The sequence below is a fragment of the Solea senegalensis genome, linkage group LG13 (assembly GCF_019176455.1).
Source record: "Solea senegalensis isolate Sse05_10M linkage group LG13, IFAPA_SoseM_1, whole genome shotgun sequence".
Taxonomy (NCBI): domain Eukaryota; kingdom Metazoa; phylum Chordata; class Actinopteri; order Pleuronectiformes; family Soleidae; genus Solea; species Solea senegalensis.
In genome coordinates this window covers 3,291,752-3,311,384 of record NC_058033.1, presented here as the reverse complement: position 1 = coordinate 3,311,384, position 19,633 = coordinate 3,291,752, and the positions used below count along the sequence as shown (strand labels likewise).

At 43.6% G+C, this 19,633-nt stretch overlaps 1 protein-coding gene and 1 long non-coding RNA gene across 3 annotated transcripts in view; both read right to left on the bottom strand.

Moving 5' to 3' along the window:
- frem2a (FRAS1 related extracellular matrix 2a) overlaps positions 1–11,115 on the bottom strand; it is a 62,645-nt gene extending 51,530 nt beyond the window's left edge. The window contains exons 1-2 of one of the 2 annotated variants that reach the window (XM_044042587.1): positions 5,753–11,115; positions 2,439–2,528 (exon numbers count right to left, since the gene is read on the bottom strand). In XM_044042587.1, coding sequence (XP_043898522.1) covers positions 2,439–2,528; positions 5,753–10,745 — 5,083 coding nt within the window. In that variant the 5' untranslated portion in view covers positions 10,746–11,115. The remainder of the gene's footprint in view (positions 1–2,438; positions 2,529–5,752) is intronic. The other variant, XM_044042586.1, reaches the window with a different exon arrangement.
- A 4,490-nt stretch (positions 11,116–15,605) lies between these two features.
- Positions 15,606–19,633, bottom strand: LOC122780015. Its single transcript, XR_006361645.1, has 3 exons — positions 19,590–19,633; positions 18,852–18,906; positions 15,606–15,730 (listed from the first exon to the last, which is right to left on the bottom strand). It is a non-coding gene; the product is annotated as an uncharacterized LOC122780015 (long non-coding RNA).

Sequence of the window (19,633 nt, the reverse complement as noted above, 5' to 3'; positions counted from 1 at the left end):
ACAAAGGGCCACATGAGCACATTTTCCTCAAAGGAAAAAAGCCAAGACAAGAAAAAAGCCCTTTGTTTTCCCCTTTTGTTTTCTTACTGCCCAGTGACATAAATAGTCGCAAATAATTTCCACTTTTTGTTGTTGTCTCGCAGTCAGTTGCCACAAATGCTTTGAAATGTAATAACCATAATTTCTTTTTCAGTTCAATTTGTTGCCGTGCTTCGTCTCTTGAATCTGAATCTGAATGTTGAATAAAAGCGACCATTAATGCTGCTATCTTGGCAAAGAAGGAACCAGTTTATACTCACTCAACGCACAAGTAGATACCGTTTTTATGCACGTTCATATTTTTTCCCCCCACTGGTCAAAGAAACTGTGGTAATGTGTTTGAACGGCATTCAGTTTCATGTGAAATGACCTGAAAAATCGTGCAACGCTCGCAGGTTTTTATCGGCATCAGCTCCAGCTGGCATTGGTGGCAACGTAAGATTCGGGTGAACATGCTAAATTCTACTTTATCTGCTCTAACTTTGCCAGCAAGTGCAATTTCTATGACCCACATTCATCTTCTTGCAAGCAATCAAGCCAAGTCATATATAGAAGGTGAAGATGATTTCCCAGATATTCCACATTTAAATATGTTACTAGACTTTTATTTGTCACAGAAACACTGTAGAACTCACACAACAAGGACTTCATGGTCCCATACAACTGATATAATATAATAACAACAATAGAATGTAAATAAATAAAACTTAAGAGCCTACAATTTACAGAATACTGACATTTAACCTACATTTGGCTAGAAAACTGCACATTTCGCAACACTAATCATAACCAACTTTTTACCCACCAATATGTTAACCATTAATTACATTAGATTAAAATAGCACCTTCCTTTGTGGGATTTGAAGTGTTAAATATACATTCAAGTCGTCGCTCGGTTGCCAGGTTTGCACACAAGGCCGTAAAAAATACTTGAGAAAATGTAAACATTCCACAAGTCAAGTCATTTCGAGTCATTTTATTGAAGTTTAATTCGAGCCTGAACTCCTGCAGCTGCAGCTAACGATTATTTTCATAATCGATGAATCTGTCAATTATTTGACAGATTAACGATTAATCCATGAAATGTCAGAAAACATTAAAAAATGTTGATCAGTGTTTGTCAAAACTGGAAATGATGACGCTCTCGAATGTCTTGTTTTGGTCCACAAACCAAAAAGGATGATTTCTTTCTTAGGTGGAGCAAAGAAACCAGAAAATATTCACACAATCAGAAATCTTGTTTTATCAAATTATCGATAATCAAAATACTTGACGATTAATATAGTAATTGATTAATAATCGTAAATAATTGTTTCAGCTCTAGTCATGAGTGTCTAGTCTAAGTCAAGCCGAGCCTTTTGCCAATGTTAGTCAAGCAAGTCTCAAGTCCTGAAATTTGCCGACTTGAGGCAGTGGTGAAAAAACATCCCAGAAACGAGCCCCTGGCTTAGCAGGCATACACAGGTTTAAAATTCCTAATATACTTGCTAATTTCAGAATAAAAAAAATGTTAAGTAAAGAGATATTTGATATTTTTTAGTGTATCGCTTCAATTTTCAGCACATGCATTTCAAATCCTCTTCTGTCTGCTCACAATAACAAAAAATAAATCCTGCAGCCATCTTCACAAATTACCCAGGCAGCAGTGCCATTAAATCAAAGCACTGTGACAGAAAATGACAGAAGCCAATCTCGGCACCGGAGGAGGAGTTTTCAGATCTTAAATAAAACTGGAAGCCTTATCACTTCATCAGTGAGCTAATAAGATGGAGCATCATTTGTAGTCCACGGTTACAGATGGAAGGCCTCGGTTAGCCTCAGCAGATTTTTCAAAACCCTGAATCAAATGAAGCCGGCGCAGATATCAGCGCCCACACGCAGCTGCAGCCTGACAGAGGCGAGGCCTCTGTTTAGCACAATGAATATGAATGAAAACATCAGAAACTCAAACTGCTCGTCGAAAATCTGCTGGGAACTATTTGGAAAATGAAATGCGCTATCGGCTGGAACGTGACGCCTGAGCGTTGACTCGCAGGTCCACCGCAACCGCGCGGGGTTGTGCAGAAACGCGCGGAGATACGAGGAAAGCGGCGAGTCTAAAAGGTGAAGTGAACTGAATGTTTAGTACAAATATCACTTGGAAAGATATTTTTGGAGTTAAGTATAGTGTGCAAACTTTGCCTGTGTTGGAGAACCTAAGTAGTTAACTCAAAAGATATTTAGTTTATTGATTGTGGGCTACTGTAAAACTCTGTGGTCCAAAATGGAGGCCTCAGTAGAGAAGACCCGGCTCCTGACACCACCTAAATTCTACACACTGGACCTTTAGGTTTCTCTGGATTAAGAGGGAATGGATGAAGCCTAATTGTGAATATAAAAGAGAAAAGGTGAAGACTTACCTTTATCCTCTACGGAGAAATGGAAGACATCGGACGTGGCGTTTTCTTTATTCCTCAGCACATAGCAGATGTTCAGGTCATCGATATCAGCTGTAAAAGAGTTCATTTTGTGTCAATATATTTCTTTATCATCAGTGTCAACAAATGTTTAAACTAGAAAAAAAAAAAAAAACTTCAATAAAACCCTGTCACCTGAAAACCCACAAAGGAAAACAATCACACAGGGATGACAAGCTAAACAACACATGGTGTTAATAATAGAATGCAAATGAGGGCCAGAGCAGCCTTCTCCCTATCACGTCAATGTCAGATAACAACAAAGAAAATCATCTTCCTTCAACTTAATTCAAGGTAAAAGAAAAAATATAGATTATGTTTTCCCTGCGAATGTTCAAAAAAAACGTTCTGAATTTTGAATTTGAATGTTCAAAAACAAAATGTGTGTTTCCGTGCTGGCCGCAGCGACCGCCGCACACACACACTTTGAACATCGTCGTGGCCATAATACCACTTCAAACGCTTTCCGTGGAATAATTGTTCAAAGATGGAGGCTGTCCTGCTTCAGTAACATATCAGCTGTGCAGAAACAGCAGGGCTCGAGTATCACACTGATTTGGCTCCTTATCAGCACGCAGCACGAACAATTTCCAACCAGAGGATGCTTTCTGAAAGTCATGCATCCGTAATCCAGGATGATAAGGCCACCACCTCCAGTTTGAGCGAGTTCAAGCTCAACCAACAGCGGACGTTTGAGGCTACGTCCAAACCCCTGCGACATAGACATTTTCATTTCATCTCGTCGTTGGTCTCATCACAGAAATTTGACTTTTCTCTGTCAATGATTATTAAAGAGTCACTGAAACTTAGAAAACAACTTCAGAGTCAACTTCCTGTTTACAGCCGCACTTATCTGAATGGTCATGTTTTTTTGTCGGGCATATTACAGCTGAAATTGAGCTGTAATGCTTGTTTTTAAAGCCATTTATAAATTAAAACACACAGTCGTCGTGTGGATTTAGATCAGGGGCCTCAAACTCAAATGAGTGTCCAGGGGGGAAAAAGTTAGCTTAGATAACACAATAACACAATAACAGAATTTCAAAGTAAAAGTGTTTGTTAAGATATGGAACGATACACAGTTCACTTAAAAAAAAACATATTAATAATGCAAATTTATATAAAACACTTACTGAATATGGACAACTGTATAAAAAAAATCCTAAACTTGCTCCAACACTATATAAAAGTATATATGTAAAAATGTGATTCATATAACCTTGACTATTATTATTATAAAAATATTGCTCAGTGGGGCCAGTTCTCAGTATAACTTGAAATTAAGGAGCTGGCCCTATAAGATCGTGTGGGGGGGGCCCTCTGGTCTAAATCCACCAGCGCCCCCTTTGTCATCACCCCTGGAAACCAGGTGACAGTGGATGTTTAATGACAGACAAGGGCAAGAATGTTAAAAACAGGATTTCAACGCGGGCACATATAGACTTCCACAGCTGTTTTTTCCATATTCTCTGAATTACAGGGCTCTGTGTGCATAAACATCTATTACAGTGCAGGGAAATCATCAAGACTGTGAAAGGATTTGGCCTGAACCACCTGCTTTAATAATACATGCCAGAGGAAGCAGGTTCATAAAAGTATAAAGTCCTGACTGGGGCACATCTGACGACCTCTAAAGTGGTTTCCCGACATCACTGACACGCCTGCTTTCCCCTCTAACACGGACAGAAAATGAATGATTTTACGTTTTTACAATAATGTGACGACAATTAAAAACACAGTAAGTAACTCAATCTCTTGATCAAAATAGCAACTTTGATGATGTGTGCGATCGTGGGCGTCCAGGAAGAGCCACGGATGCAGAGCGGCAATGAGTAGTCGTGATCCATTAGTGACAAATAACAATAACGTAAAAAAACAAAAGACAATAGAGTGGATGATTCTCAGTACTGAGTATTTCCCTCCTCTCTCTGACATGTCATCGGGGGATCGTACTGAAAGTTTAACTAACTAAAAGTGACATTTAACATGAGTGGTTTTTAGATATTCTGTGACATAGTGTATCTCATGCAACTGTGTAGGAACTCCCCCCCCACCCCGTGTCGGAGCCTTGAACCCGAGGACCTCGCCAACCTCGAGTCGACACTGCAAACGACGGCCACGATGTTCATCAAATATTTAAAGTGCATGCCTCACGGGACGTGCCCTGGAAATGGGATGAGTAAATAAAGAGCGAGGGATTGTCTCTTTCACCTGACTGACTCTTCTGACGAGCCTGCTCTCTCTCTCTCACGCCCCCTTCCCTCATTCTTTATTTCTCTCATGCCACCTACACCCTCACCCCTCCCCTCCTTAGCACTCGCTCCTCCACTTCGGCGTGCCCGCTCTCCTGCCCCGTTCTCCTCCCTTCCCTCTCTGCACTCTTGTCTCATCTGTGCCCCTTCTCTTTTTCAAAGGCTGCAGCCTCACAGTGGCTGACAGAAGTGTCCATCTCCTGCAGACTTAAGAGCTCTTTCTCCCCCTCTGTGTTCTCAGCTGCTGTCCGTGCTCATGCCAAGCTGTGGCTTGAGCAGATGAATGTTCTAACCTGTTTGCATAATTGCCTCGGCATGGTGTGAAATGCTGCATTGATTGCGTTGCATTTGAACCTCAATCAGTGGCATTCTTGAGTCTTGATTTTGTCTCCGGTATCAATACAAATACAAGCACGTGCACACAGAAATGTTTCCAAAATCATACCCCGGGTACTCTAAGTAGTTCTGTGTTGAGAGGTTTTAGTTTTCTCCACTGCACAGATAGCAGTGATTAGGTTAAAATTGCACGGACATGGCGGAGCCGCAGAAATGTGCTGTTCTTCAAATGCCATCCTCTCTCTAAAAGGTCTGCGTTGACCTTTTCACACAATCCTCTACTTCTGTCCTGCTTCATTTAACAAACCACTGTAGAGAGCGTCAGATGTGAATATTTCCCCTGGAGACAAAGGGATAATAAATTATTCATCTCTAACCATCTACGAGACCTCGGTGTGAAACGTCGGCCCCTAACTTTGGCCCGCTAATTACGGTCTGATGAACAAGGCACATCTAAATCAAGATCATAAATTAACTATTCAGATTCCCGAGTCGACATTTGTCATTTCTGAATAATTATTGCCCCATAAATTAAACTGTTGGCGTGAAAGATTCACACAAAACCTACAGATTTTTATCTTAAACATTTTTCTCTGAAGTTGTTGCAGTACAAAGCAATTGCAATGAAAAGCATTTTTTGCCAAATAACCAACGAATAAAAAAGCTTACCTTGACTGAACGTGTCGACGGAGTTGTTTCCGTGACCCAGGTGAATGACGTAGCCGTGTCTGGGCTGAGTGGTGATGTGGAAAACCAGCGATGCCGGGCTGCTGTCTCTGTCCTCAGCCCTCAGAACTTTGGAGCTGACGGGGAACCCCAGGTGACCCGTGGCCAAGGTCTTCAAAGCGGGTGCACCTTTATTCACCACGATCTGCGGGACGCCGTTATCCATCGCCACGATGGTGATCTTCATGCTTTGAGGGTGCCGAGTCTCAAAAACGGTGTTGGGGAAAACGAAAAAGTCTGTGTGCGTGCCATCGGTGACGGTGAAGGAGAAGGAGTCCTCGGGCGATTCCGTGCCGTCGTGTTTGTAGCTGATGAGGTTTTCATTCAGGTCTTGTTTGGTGAAGCTGGTGACAGGTGTGGTTCGGTTATAGAGGAGTTTGCCGTGAACAGGCAGTTGCGTGACGGTGAATTTCAGCAGCCTCTCGGCCGTGTCCTGGTCCTCGGCCGTGAGCTCGAACGGCGTGATCAGCTTAATCTGACCCTCGGTGACAACCAGACTATTTACGGTCACGACAGGCTTCTTATTGTCCACGTCCACGATAGATATTCTGAACGTACGGAAAATGGGATTGTAGCCGTCGGTGACTTCAAACTCAAAACTGTCCATTTTCACCTCCTCGTCGGATGTGTGGATGTAGTAAATCTTACTGCCGGCCAGTTGCAGCTGAGTAAAAGAAACAATCGGCATCCCGGGAGTATCTGTGCACTCCAAGTGGCCTCGAACAGGAGCTCTTGTGATGGTAAACACCAGGTTCTCATCAGGGCTGTTGAGGTCAGTGGTGCTGAGAAGATCTGTGGTGAGAGTCACTCTTCCACCTTCTTTTAATGACACACCTTTACTGACGACATCGGGGAAGACCATGTCGATGCTGCCCACGGTGATGTAGAAGTAACGGTCGATCAGTGGGTTCATTCCATCGGTCACGTCGAACTTCACCAAGTCTCTGATGCCCTCCTGCCCGCTGTGCGTGTAAACGACGAGCCCCGCGTCAATTTCAGCTTGCGTGAAATTCATGCCCAGTGTGATGTTCTCCAGACTCCCGGATGGAGTTTTTCTCTCCAGGAAGCCCTGACTGGGCCCAAAGCGGACCACGTATGCGAGCGTACCGTCGTCTGAATCTAAATCTGTCGCTTTGAGCACTTTGTTGTTGATCTCTTTCGTCTCCCCGATTTCCACCTCCAGACCGTCGTTGATGAGCATCCGGGGCGTCTCATCATCGACGGCAACGATCATGACGATGGCCGTTTTCTGCACGGAGTACTTTCCGTCCGTCAGAGTTACTTCAAAGCTGTCCTCTGTTGTCTCTGAGTCATCATGCTCATAAATAATGCTCGACGCCTCCCTGATCTCCTCCAAAGTGAAATTAGTCACCAGAACGGAGCCTGTTGAAAGCTGATTTAAAATGACACCGTGTTTGGGAGGTTTGGAAATGATGAATATCAGCTCTTCGGGTGGAATATCCGCGTCAGCGCCGTTCAGAAGTGGCGTGTCAATGACGATGTTCATCCCCTCCATCACAACTATTTCCCTCAGATGCAGCTCGGGCTTTTCGTCATTTGCAGGGATGATTACAATTGGGAAGAAATGACTCTCGGAGAAATTGATGCCATCAGAACATCTAAATGTGAACCTGTCCTCCACTGGCTCCACTCCTTTGTGAATACTCTGCACATAGTAGATATTCCCCTCTCTGATATCTCTGATGGTAAACGCACTGATAGCTGTTCCTGATCTGGACTTTTCTGAGCCTGGGGCTGGTGATATGTTTTCCACATAGCCGGCAGTAGGCTGGGCAATGATAGTGCAAAGGATATCATCTGTTGGAGTGTCATTATCATCAGCATTCAAGTGCTGAGGGCCAATGGCGTATTTCTGTCCTTCAATGACACTGAACTGAGTCCCAACTCCGACCTCAGGGGCCTGGCTGTCAACAGGAAGTATCGAGACGCGGACGTGGACGCCGCTGACCTTATTGCCACCTACGGTCCAATCATCTGACATGTCTGTAAGAGTCAAATTGAATCCGTCCTGCTCAGAGGCGAGGCCTAACTCTCCACTGGTGTGTGCGTACACCACCACTCCGTTAATAATATCAGCCTGTGTAAACTTAGTTGCTGGCACACCTTTAACTAATATTTCCCCCTTCAGCGGAGGATCCTCCACGATGAACGTGAGCTGCAGGTCATCTGTGTCGTCGTCGTGTCCTTGAATGACATTAGTTGTGATTTCTGTGGCTCCGTTTTCCAGCACGTCCATATGAGAACCGATAGTCCCCCTGGGCAGGCTGATGGTCGGCGTCTCGTCATCGACAGGTTTTACGTGCACTTTGACTGTCACGGTGACGACGTGGATCCCGTCACTGACATCCAGCTGGAATTCATCGCTCGTCGTCTCCTCTCCTCCATGAATATAAGATATCTTGCCGTCTGAAATGTCCTCAACTCTGAAAGCTCCTTTTGTCTCCAGGTCAGTGAACGGCGCCTGGACCTGGCCGTGTTGGGGTTGCTGGCTGAGTGTGAAAGTAATCTGTTTACCGTCTGTGTCGAGATCCGTGGCGTCCAGCTCGGCGATTGTGATGACGTGCGCGCCACGCTCCAGCACAGTAAAGCCAGTGTTTGTAATCTGCGGGGGTTTGTTGTTGACCGGCTGCAGGTAGATCGTGAAAGCCCCTTCTACGCTGTTCCCAGCGGTGTCTTCAACTATATAACGAAACTGCACAACGTGTGCCGTGATTCCAAGCTCGACATCGGGGGGGCCGTAGGAAACCTTATGGTGGTTAATTTGAGCTTGTGTGAACTCTGTGACTTCAGTGTCCGGGCTCTCCGTCAGAACCAAAGACCCAAACGTGACTGGGTTGTTTTCGTCCGTGTCGGTCGGGGGCTGTATGACCGTGTATTTCAGATCACGGTCCTCAGAGTCCAAATCAGTGTAGCGTAAAACCTCTTTGCTGAAGTGAGTGAGTTTGAACTCCTCGACCGTCATCAGCAGCGTGGTGCCGGGGAACAGCGATGGAGGAACGTCATCAATGGGCAAAACCCGGATTATAAACGCACTCTCTCCGGACTCATTGGGAGGATCGTTGTCGTCCTGAACTGTAAACACAAACTGATCCGTGACGGTGTCCGTGTTGTGAGGGCCCGTGTGTTTGTAATACAGCTTTCCATCAGTGATGTCTTTCTGAAGCCACTCTTTTACCTCCTTCTCATAAACTTCGTCTTCGGCGTTGAACTTCCAAGAGGAAGGGTCCTCCGGGGCGTCGGACTGTCTTAGGAGCACTGTGCTTATTGTGGAAAATGGAGGGATGAGAGTGAATTTAATAGTGGAGTCCTCCGAGTCAATATCAGCCGCGCTGAGCATGAGAGGAGATATAGGCATCATCTGGTGTTTGAACAGCAGCAGCCCAGTGTTGGCATTTATGATGGGTGGCTCATCATCAGTGGGAACGATCGTAATGGGGAAAAGGAATTCGACTTCGTTCTTCCCGTCTGTCATCTTAAAGACAATGTTGTCGCTGTGCGTCTCGCTCCCATCGTGCTGGTACACGACGACACCAGTCGTCAGGTCGGCGGGCGTGAAGAACTTCCAGTGAGAGCCCAGCACGGTGAGGTCTCCGTGACGCAGCCCGTCCACCACCGTGATGGTGACGGAGTCCAGGTTGTCTTCGTCGCTGATGTCCAAGTTGTGGGTGCTGAAGAGAGACCGCGACTGTCCCTCATACAGCAGCTGACCGGTGTTGCGGGTCACGACGGGGGCCAGAGAGTTCATCGGATTCACGACGATCATGAAAGCGAAGGGGTCCGAGACAGCCCCGTCTGTGTCCACCACCTCAAACTCCAGCTGGAAAATCCTCTCAGTGTCTGAGTCCAGAGACGGAGGCTTGTAGGCGATTTTTAAATCACGCAGGTCTCTTTGATAGAAAGATGTGATGGGGAGATTTCTGTCATCGGTGCTGACTATGTAGCCCTCCTCGTAAGATAAAGGAGAGGTGATGTTGAAGATGAGCTCACCGGGGTCCGACTCTGCATCTTCTGCAGAGAGCATTTCAGGTGTGAGTGCGGTCATGACAAACTGACTCACCTCCATCATCATCATGCACACAAAGCAGGGTTTGGGGGGCGTATTCTCCTCTCCTTCTTTGATGCGTATCATGAGATGGAAATACTCCTGTTTCACTAGGTTTCCCTCCTTGTCGTGCAGCTCCACCACCATTGGCACATAATCCCTGTTGGGCGACAGTCGCTCAAACGTGTGCATGTAGCGGATGCCAGCCTGCGTGAATTCATCACAGTCCATCACTGAGGAAAGTTTCCCTCCATCAATGAGTCTTCCATATCTGGGCAAAGTGCTGCTGCCAGTTAGGGACGCCACCTCGCATTTATAAGAGTCTCTATCATAGGTGAACTCGACAGTCTTCTTATCTATGGGATTACTGATGCTCTTTAAGTTATCGACAATGAGAGGCATGTTTTTGGTGAGTAACTCCAGCTGCGTAAAAACAACTTCCACCTCTATCATGAACGGGATGATGACGGTCTCAGTTTGCGCGTCATACCTGAGCTGCAGCTTCACCCTGTCTTTGGAAGGACTCCTCGAGCCATAGTGCGAGTACGTCACGTCGTTGGGACCGAAATCACACGGGAACTTTTTGGGAGAGAGATGCCCCGGTCTCTGCGAGAGCGGATCGTTGTCCAGGACGGTGACGCTGCATCGATCCCCCGGCTGCGTCTGGATCACCAAATCATTAATGGGATCGATGAAGACGGATCTCCCGAAAGGCACGCGTATTCCGTTGTTGGCCACCAGGATTGCGTCCTCCGACAGTTCAGATCGGAGTGCGTAAAATAATCCAGAGCTGTCGGGCTGCGCGGAGACAAAAAGCACAGTCAGTGAAGAGCACAGGAGAAGTCCGCGGAACAGCATCTTGATCCACAGCATCCAGAGACAGGTGAGGGAGGAAAAACAAATGGTGCCAAAAAATCCTTAAGTGCCTCCGCGGTGACTCTCATGCGTCCGTTGGTCCGGTTCCTCCACACACTGCGAGGGAAAAGCGCGCAGGAGTTTTAAGTTGTGACACTTGGAAGCTGCGTAAAAGTGCCACCGCCCATCTCTGCACATATTGGAGGATTTTTGGGGCTTTGTACCTCAGCCCTCGTCTGCAATAGGCAGCACAGCTGACATTCACACTGAAGGAGGGGGGATGATCACACAGATGTGAGTCATTTAATAGAGTGAAGGGATTGAGTTGGGACAAATCCTGTGAGGCGGGCACATCAGGGTTTATTAAATATTGTCTGATGGCTTTTTTGTCAGAGTGCTGGAAAAGCAGATTCGTTTTTTATGTCCCTGCCTCTGTGATACACGCTCCTATGATAAAAGCAGGAATGAATCAAAAAGCATTTGTTTGAACAGATTATTTTTGCATCATTTAAAATGATTGCAATGCATTTATTTGTTTTAGATTGCAGGGTCACCGCTCTATAGATGATCTAAATATTAATTTGAACATTTTCCAAGTAAAAACAACAACAAAAAGATATAAACCTGATGCAATAAAAACAGCTACCCCCCTTTTTTATATATATACACCACACAGACATGATCAACTACACCAACTCTGCAGTCAGTCAACACTTATCCCCATCCTTACATCTTTTCAGAAGTGTTTTTGGACGTGCCTTTAAAAACTGATTTAAATTTAAGCTCCAGCTCCAAACCGTTTGGCAAAAAAGTTCAACAAGTATATGTGGGATCATTTATCCAAAGCTTTGTTAAAGCCTTTCGGCGTCCTCCTCTAAAAGGGGACGTAAATTGAAGTGTTAATATTTAAAACGAGGGCTTATGTTGCTTATTTCATATTAATGTATGCATTCATTCACTCGTTCATTCTTAGGTGAATAACGTCTGAAGGTTGGCCTCTGGAACATCCAACTTTTTCTCAATCAAGACAAAGAAACTGGAGGGAACTTCTTATTACGCCGGAGTGTGATGCTAAAAGAAAGAAGAAGAGAGAGACGATCTAAACTATGCCATAACTAGGAAATACAACTTCTGCAAGTTGTGTTTTAAGATTGGATTGAAGATTTATGTGCCAGATCGTTTTGGTGCTACAGCACACACTGAAACATCTGTTAGAGCTAAATCATGAGAGAATAAACCCACTTCTCTCCTTCTGCTCTGCCTGCAGGCATTTTTGATGATGATCGGTCCTTTTTTTTGTTTCGTGAAAACCTCCATTATTTGATGTAGAGCATTGGATTTGCCCAAAAAATGTAAAACAATGACGCCGGTCATCAAACGCAAGTCAGACGGAAACAGAAGTGACAGAGAGACACGAGGGTTTTAAAGCGGGAGGTTAAGGCGTTCATCAAAGTGCATCATAAATGTGAACTTCCATCACTTCTGAGTCGAGGAAGTGCTTTCCGAGAAATTGGGAACCTGTTCTCACAAAGCTGAAAGTCGTGTGTCATAAAACGTCCTCACTCCCGAGCCAGAACCTTAGAAGTGCTGCTCCTGACGGCATTTTGCTTGCGACTTCTTCAAAATGCCAGGTGATTAGAGGGTTCCCGGTGCCTTGTTATTTCAAAGTACATGGCAACCCCTGCTTTTCCAGCTGTCATACCCCCCCGACACGGTGCAGGGAAGTCTCTTCTTGTGACTGTACACGAGAGACGCCGCTCAGATTGGAGTGTGTCGGCTCTGCGCTGTGAGAAGTGAGCACATTTGGACGGATTACACAGAATATTTAAGTGTGATGAGAGACAGAGGGAGTGATCAGGGAACAAAGGATATTAAATTATTATTAGTAAACTGACGAAATTAGAGGCTACAAGGCCGGGACTTTAATCTATAATGTTTGTTTGCCACAAAACGATGTTCTCCGGAATATATCAAGGAGCTTACTTGATTTCCTCTGTTCTCATTTGACTAATTAGTGCCCAAACTGTAGCTCATCCCTCGCAGCTCTTTCCTATCACCTACCAAGCACTTTGAAAATGTTGGGAAGTCCAGCCTCAGATTTATGACATATTCATACAGTATGCGATGTTGGGTTCCTTCTTCACAGCAGCTGCCCGGCTCTGATAAGGCCACACATGGAGATGCTGGTGTTTGAGCCTGTACGGGAATGTGAAAGATTCAAAAGTGACATCATGAAACAGTGTGAGGGTTCGGAACCCGCCAATCAGAACATTCCCTACTTAGCATAACGACTCATTTGTTTTAACTCTGCTTGTATGGCATCACTTTATCTTGTTAGTGGCAGATGTGGCCATTAAAAAGCCTCAGCACCACAGAGTCGGGACATGACTGCAGTGTAACGACACCTGGCACACACACACACACACACACACACACACAGTCCTTGATTCTGTGATTCTCTGACAGAGCCGAGTCTGGCGGTGCAGGTTAAATTTATTTATTCATCTCTCCGCGATTCTACTCTACCTACCTACACTTACTTACATCTACCCGCAGATCTGAACTGTGCATTTTTCAAAACGACACCACTGGTGCAGCCACGAAACCGTCATGAGCCCTAAAAATTCTAAATGCCAATTTCTCACTGCATGATCTTACACACTTTATCCACTGCTGTTGACTGCTGAGATTAAATATTTGAAAATTCAATCCTGAAGAGCCAGCATAATAACACCCAAGTCGAGAACGTCTAATTTGCACAAAGCATTTCTTCCCAACGGATTAATGCCAAATTTGGCATTATGGTCTTCACATCTTCAGCCCACTTAATAGCGATATTCTTTCCACAGATTTACGAGACCAACACCTTCACCCTGAACTGGCTGAGCTCCACAACCGCGCTCCACGCGACTTGTGAAACCCGGGCAATTTTCCCACAACGTGTGCAGTCTCACCACAGCCCGTGAATTAAACCACAATATGATGCATTTCCATAGTTTAAAGTAAGGATACCACTCCCCCCCCCGATACCGTCATTTTAGACCTTTTAAACGATGAAGCTGAGTCATCTCAAGCCATTTCCAACTAACAAACATTCTACTCGCATGAAGAAGAAATAAACAGCCCAAAACATGACTCAGCTAAAGTGCTGTGAATTTTTGCTTTTATCCGTCCGCTGACCAACATTGGATCGATACCGAGTATCATATTGGCCTATCCCTACTTTAAAGTATAATCCTACATGCCCAACCAGCTACAGCAGACGGAACATGAATAATTACACCGTAATGTATTGGAACTCTGCAGAAGAGGCCATTTCAGGATAATGAGCACCTTTATTTTCGATCACACAGCTGTGGCTCTCATGCTTTCAACACTTAACATCAATGAGAGGAGAGAGGCCACTGTTACTGCTGTGCTCTTCACTGCTTCAACATCTCCAGAGCTGCACTCAGAACCTGTTGCTTCTTGAGGAATCCCACGCTTTAAAAGCAGCGCCTTGACGTGCCGAAAGCCACTGATTTTACCCAAATGGGGATCCAGCCTGCAATTACATTTTGTCTGTGTCCATCTGGTCCATGTTTGTTCCCCATATTACGGTGAATTCAGGGAGCGACACACCAGGAACTCCTCTCCGCAAACAGGCCGCTCTGTAATCACCGACACAATGAGCATGTGAGTTTAGACAAAGTGTCTGGTAAACGTTTACTGTCTGTGGCGGAACTGCCAGTTTCTTCCTGCATATCTCTTTCTCTCTCTCTCTTTCTCACACAGACAAACACAGACTCTCCAGCAGACCTTTGCCTTTCCGTCACAGGAACGCGGTTATTATCGTGAATTAGAGGTGAATTGGGTAAACATCTGTTGTGGCTCGTTAGTGAATTGGTTTCCTATGGAGATGCTGCCATTGACTGTATTTCTGCAAAGCGCGTTTCCCGGGTTGTTGTCGTTGACGCGATTATTCTGCCTCTGTTTGGTCTTTGTGAACACGATGAAACATTATTTGTCGTTCCTATTTGGAGTACGCGTGTGCATACAGGAGACCAGAAGGATTTATTGCATCAAACTGCGGAAAGACGAGGTTTTTCCCGCAGTAGAATTCCCTTCTAAAACTTCTCTGCGACGCTCCTTTGTGTCTTCCGACATTCTCCAACCTGTTTGCGGTCGTCTCACTTTACAGCCTCGCCTTTCGTTTGTCTTGACATAAACCAATCACTTCCTGCGTGAGGGTTGCCGGGGCGATCTAACCGCTGCTATACTGTAGAAACACAGGCCCAACTTGACAATGGTTTGAACTTTTATTTCTGTTACAAACGTAGCGTCTAAAAGTAGCGTCTATACGGAACTATGTGAATTATTTTGGCCCCCGCAGAGTGAATTCTCACCATTTCATGTGATCACCACAGAGGTGATGAGACTAACAAGGGACAATCCCGCCACACTCCATCACACATTAGACAAAGCACTTGGCCCTGCAGGCGGCGTCACACTGATTGGGTTGTTGTTGTTGCAGTTTTTGGTGAAGAGTAATTTTTGTGCTACGGGAGAGAAGTTTTTTTGAAACCAATTTGAGAACCCTGCGCTCTTTAAGACTTCCACTTTAGTTGTTTTCTATTTTCGCACAAACCTCTCGGAGCTTAAGTAAAGACGAGAGACAGCCCGCGGACGGGAACAAATTAAACTGCTCAAGTTCCTCCCGAGAATAAATATCACTTACTTACGACACTGAGGATGTACTGAGGCTGGATAAGTGCAGATTAACTTCCATCTGACAGTATAAACAAAAGATTTCAGGAGTAAAAGAAAACAAACCTCCGCAACTAATTCATTTAAATTATGCAAATCAACCAATTTATTAAATGCAGTAATGAGCTTTATTTTAAAATATATAAATATATTTGTCAGAGGACTTAAAGGGGCGGTGTTCTTAATCATTAGAATACTGCACTCTGGTGGTGAAGAGCAGTAGCAGCAGTCCAGGCTTCAGCTCATGAGTTCAGGTGCTGCAGGGACACAAATGCAGTCAAATGTGTGCTCGTGTTAAAAGGTTCAGACTTTAATTTCTTTCCTCAAGTAAAAGGTAATCATGTAAAGCTCGGAAATGTACTAAGCAGAAGTGAAAATGCAATTTTAAGACACAGCTTTGGCAAAATGAAAGAAGAAAAAAACTGGGTCGTTTCCCTCATTTATTAACAACTTGTTGAGCGAGGAACGTGTTTCTATTCAGAATCGGTTCTGATTCACTTTCTTCAACCACGTCTCGACTGATAATGCCAATGTAAGAGTTGCAAGTATCGATATTTGTGGACAGTTAAGGAGTAAAAAGTAAATATACCTGAAAAAAATCCACTTTGGTAGAGTGAAGCACATATTTATACACATATTTATGTAGACAGAAAAATGAGGGTCATGAAATCCTCTTCACACAAAGTTACTTCCAAAGATTTTGACACGGACATTAAAGCTTTGGCAGACTGAAGAAAGCCGGAGGACTAGCACATGTCGGGTATTAAGGAAGTTCTTGAGGCACAACGGAGGCCTTCAGAAGATACAAAATGAAGTCCATGTTTAATTCCGAAAGCTTTTCCACCCCCCCCCCACCCGTGAGGATTTTCACACTCACACTTGACATTATGGGAATGGGTGGGATTGGTCCACCTTGCAGAGATAAATGCTACCCACAGACTGTGTGAGAGCAGCAGTCGTAAAATAGAACAGCGTCTGAGTGCCTTAATGACAACGTTTGAGCCGCTACAGAAGTAACAGCAGGAACATACACTGCAGCTGGTTTTGAAGGTTAACAGCATTTTCGTATGACACCCTTTCCTTTCCTTTCCTTTCCCCGTCACTGCAGCGCTGACCTTATCTTTGTTTAATCAGCTGTTCACATTTATTCAGACTTCTGCCTCACGATCATCTACATTTAAGGTGTTTTCTGTTCTCAGGTGAAACATTTCTAATCATTAAGATTCTGATGGTGTGAATTGACAGTTTCATTATGACGGTGTATGATACCTATACTTTTCTGCAAATATCACGAAGCCCATCGACAGAATTTTAGTTCAGCGTTGCCGACAACTACATTTAAATTACAAAACGTTTTTGGACTATTCCATTTGAACTCGTGCATGAAAATATCTGCAGAAGCTCTGCAGTTTCTTAACAACTGGTCCATGTTAAATAGCGTTCTCCTGATTGGATATTTGCATTAACAAGTGGTCGAACAGGTGTACCTAATAAAGTGGCCAGTGTTGTAAAGTGTTGTAAGTGGAAATACTTTGTTACTGAACTTAAGTACGAAATTCATGTAGCTCTACTTTACTTTGTCATTTATATTTCGAGCAACTTTTACTTTTACACTTCATTTCCTCTTAAACTATCTTTGTTACTCGTTACTACCAAATAAAATGGAACGTTTTTCTAGTCTTGATGAACTGCTTTACACTATAGCTTTCACCCATTCATTCACTTTTTTTTTTGAATACATTTACTTCAAAAACTTAAGTACATTTTATATCAGAAAATTACTTACAGTAAATGTCACGTACGTTAAGACTTTTACTTAAGTAATATTATAAAACAGTGACTTCAACTTCTACCAAAGTCATTTTCTGGCAAGATACTTTTACTCAGGTGTCTTTATACAAAACTGTTGATATGGTACCACTTTTCGAGTGTTTACACAACAGTTTTGCCAGTCGCACATCTTTCATACCCATTTACATGCTGCCGGCACAACCACTGAAACTGTTCCACCTGTACAATCTGCACCCAATCTGATGCACCTCTGAATCAATAGTTGTCATGATTATTGGGAAAAAGTGATCTATTAAATGTCAGTATTGTAGCTTGGGGATGGCTGAATGTCAAATCGATGTGATGATTGTCGAGATATTGCACGGCGGCGACAGCATGACCGAACAGTTTAAAACACTGTTTTCACTGGGACACAAAATGAAGCAGACGAGGTTGAGGAAGACTTTCTGTTTACCAAACTTCATGGATCTACTGCAAACAAGCCACACTCCGCCTGTGGCTGTTGTGTTCTTCAGACCCACTCTGCGAGCAGTTTAGCAGAAAAAAAAAAACAAAAAAAAACCCTTCAAGTCCAGGTTTAAGCACACTGGTGTAGAAAGTTGGTGCAGGCAGAGAACAGATACGAAGAAAGAAGGGATTAAAAGAGATTAGCTGGAGGACTGCTTCAACAGATTTAAGAGAGCACTTACTGTAACTTAGGGGAGTGAGGCAATTTTGTGAGATGTTTTCTCTTAGCACAGACGCTTTAAATCGCAGCCCATTCTGGTCATTGACTGAAAAGGCATTTAATGAATCAGTGGATAAAAGGCTCATATATCTCTACAACGACGAACTCACGAATCATAATCTGAGGCTTACTGGTTAAAAATACCGGGGGAAACGATATCAGTGCTGCTTATTTCCTCCATAACACAGCAGGATATGTTTTCAAAAAATAGTTTTTGTTATTTTTGTGTGTTTGGAAGCAGGATTACACAAAAACACATGGGAAAAATCCCAGTACATTACTTTAAAATGAGCCAATTAAGGCCATGGCTATGGAAAGTTGTGAGAAGGGGTATTTTTTTCCACAACGTTTTAGCGGATTTCTCAAGAAATGATGCAAACATCATTAAAAACAGGCATTTGCATAATATATATGAACAGGTTAGACTCAGTGTCGCTCTGGATAACGATGCTTATTTTAGTGTTGGTGGAATTTGAGCTCTGACTTCAGTTGCACAAGCTTATTTTGTACTTAACTGCAGGCCACAAGAGTGTGACAGTACAATATCTGTTATAAATGTCCAGGTGTGAAGGTTAGCGACTTTAAAATCCAGGCGCACAAAGGGTTGAGCACCAGGGACTTGTGACCAAGGTGAAGAACGAGGTTTTTCACTCTACTGTCACTTTACTTTTTGAGTAATCCAGGGTCAAAGTTCACTTTTTGCAACAAAAATGAGGGTAATCATCATTAATAGTTTATGATTTCACTTTTGAAAACACGTTTTTTTAATGAATGATTAACTGAGTTTCTAGATTCATATAATATATCTAATGTTTGCTGGTTTACTTCTGTACATTCAAAACAAAGTTACGTTGCCTTACCTTAAAGTGTTCTTGGGATTCTTTGTTGCTTCATTGTTACAAGAGGGGTTGGGACCTGGACAGGATTGGACCAAATGGGAAACACCAGGAAACAATTGTCCTAAATACAGGAAGTGACAACAAGGCTGTACCAACTCCTTGTCACTTTGGGGATGGTTTGGTTAAGATATTGTGTCTTTCTTTTGTTTGACTTAAATTTAGTAAAAGTTGCATTTCAATGGTCATTTTTTTCATCTCATTTCTGCTCGGTTAAGACATTTTATGTAATCTCCTTTTTATGTGAACGGCCTAATGAGTCATTTGTGTATATACAGGTCGTGAAGTTATTGTACCATCAGGACCTCACTTTAGTTCTACTAATGTGAGGCACTAATTTCCTTCTTTTGTTGAAAATGGATTCACTCACAAGGAAAAGATGTCAAAGTAGAGGGAACATTTTCCTCCTCAGCTCTTATTTCATGTTTTATTCGAGAAACTTTAATAACACAATACAGCATGAGAGAGTGGGTCTAAGGGCCAGGTGTTATTTTTCATCAACTCATCAGGTTGTAGGTTGATGAGTCACTTTTTTTGATATGAAATAAATGGATCAGTTTGTGTCAGTGGCAGGTGAAATAATCTATTGTTTGAATATCACATTAATGTCGGATCAGTGATAAAGAAATGTCTTCCTTTTTTTTTTCCTGTCTTATTGCTGAATTCGAGAAAATGGCAGCACGTCTAAAAAATGCCACTTACCTCGATGGCTGAGCTCTGTCAAGATGAATTAACTGTCATTCTGC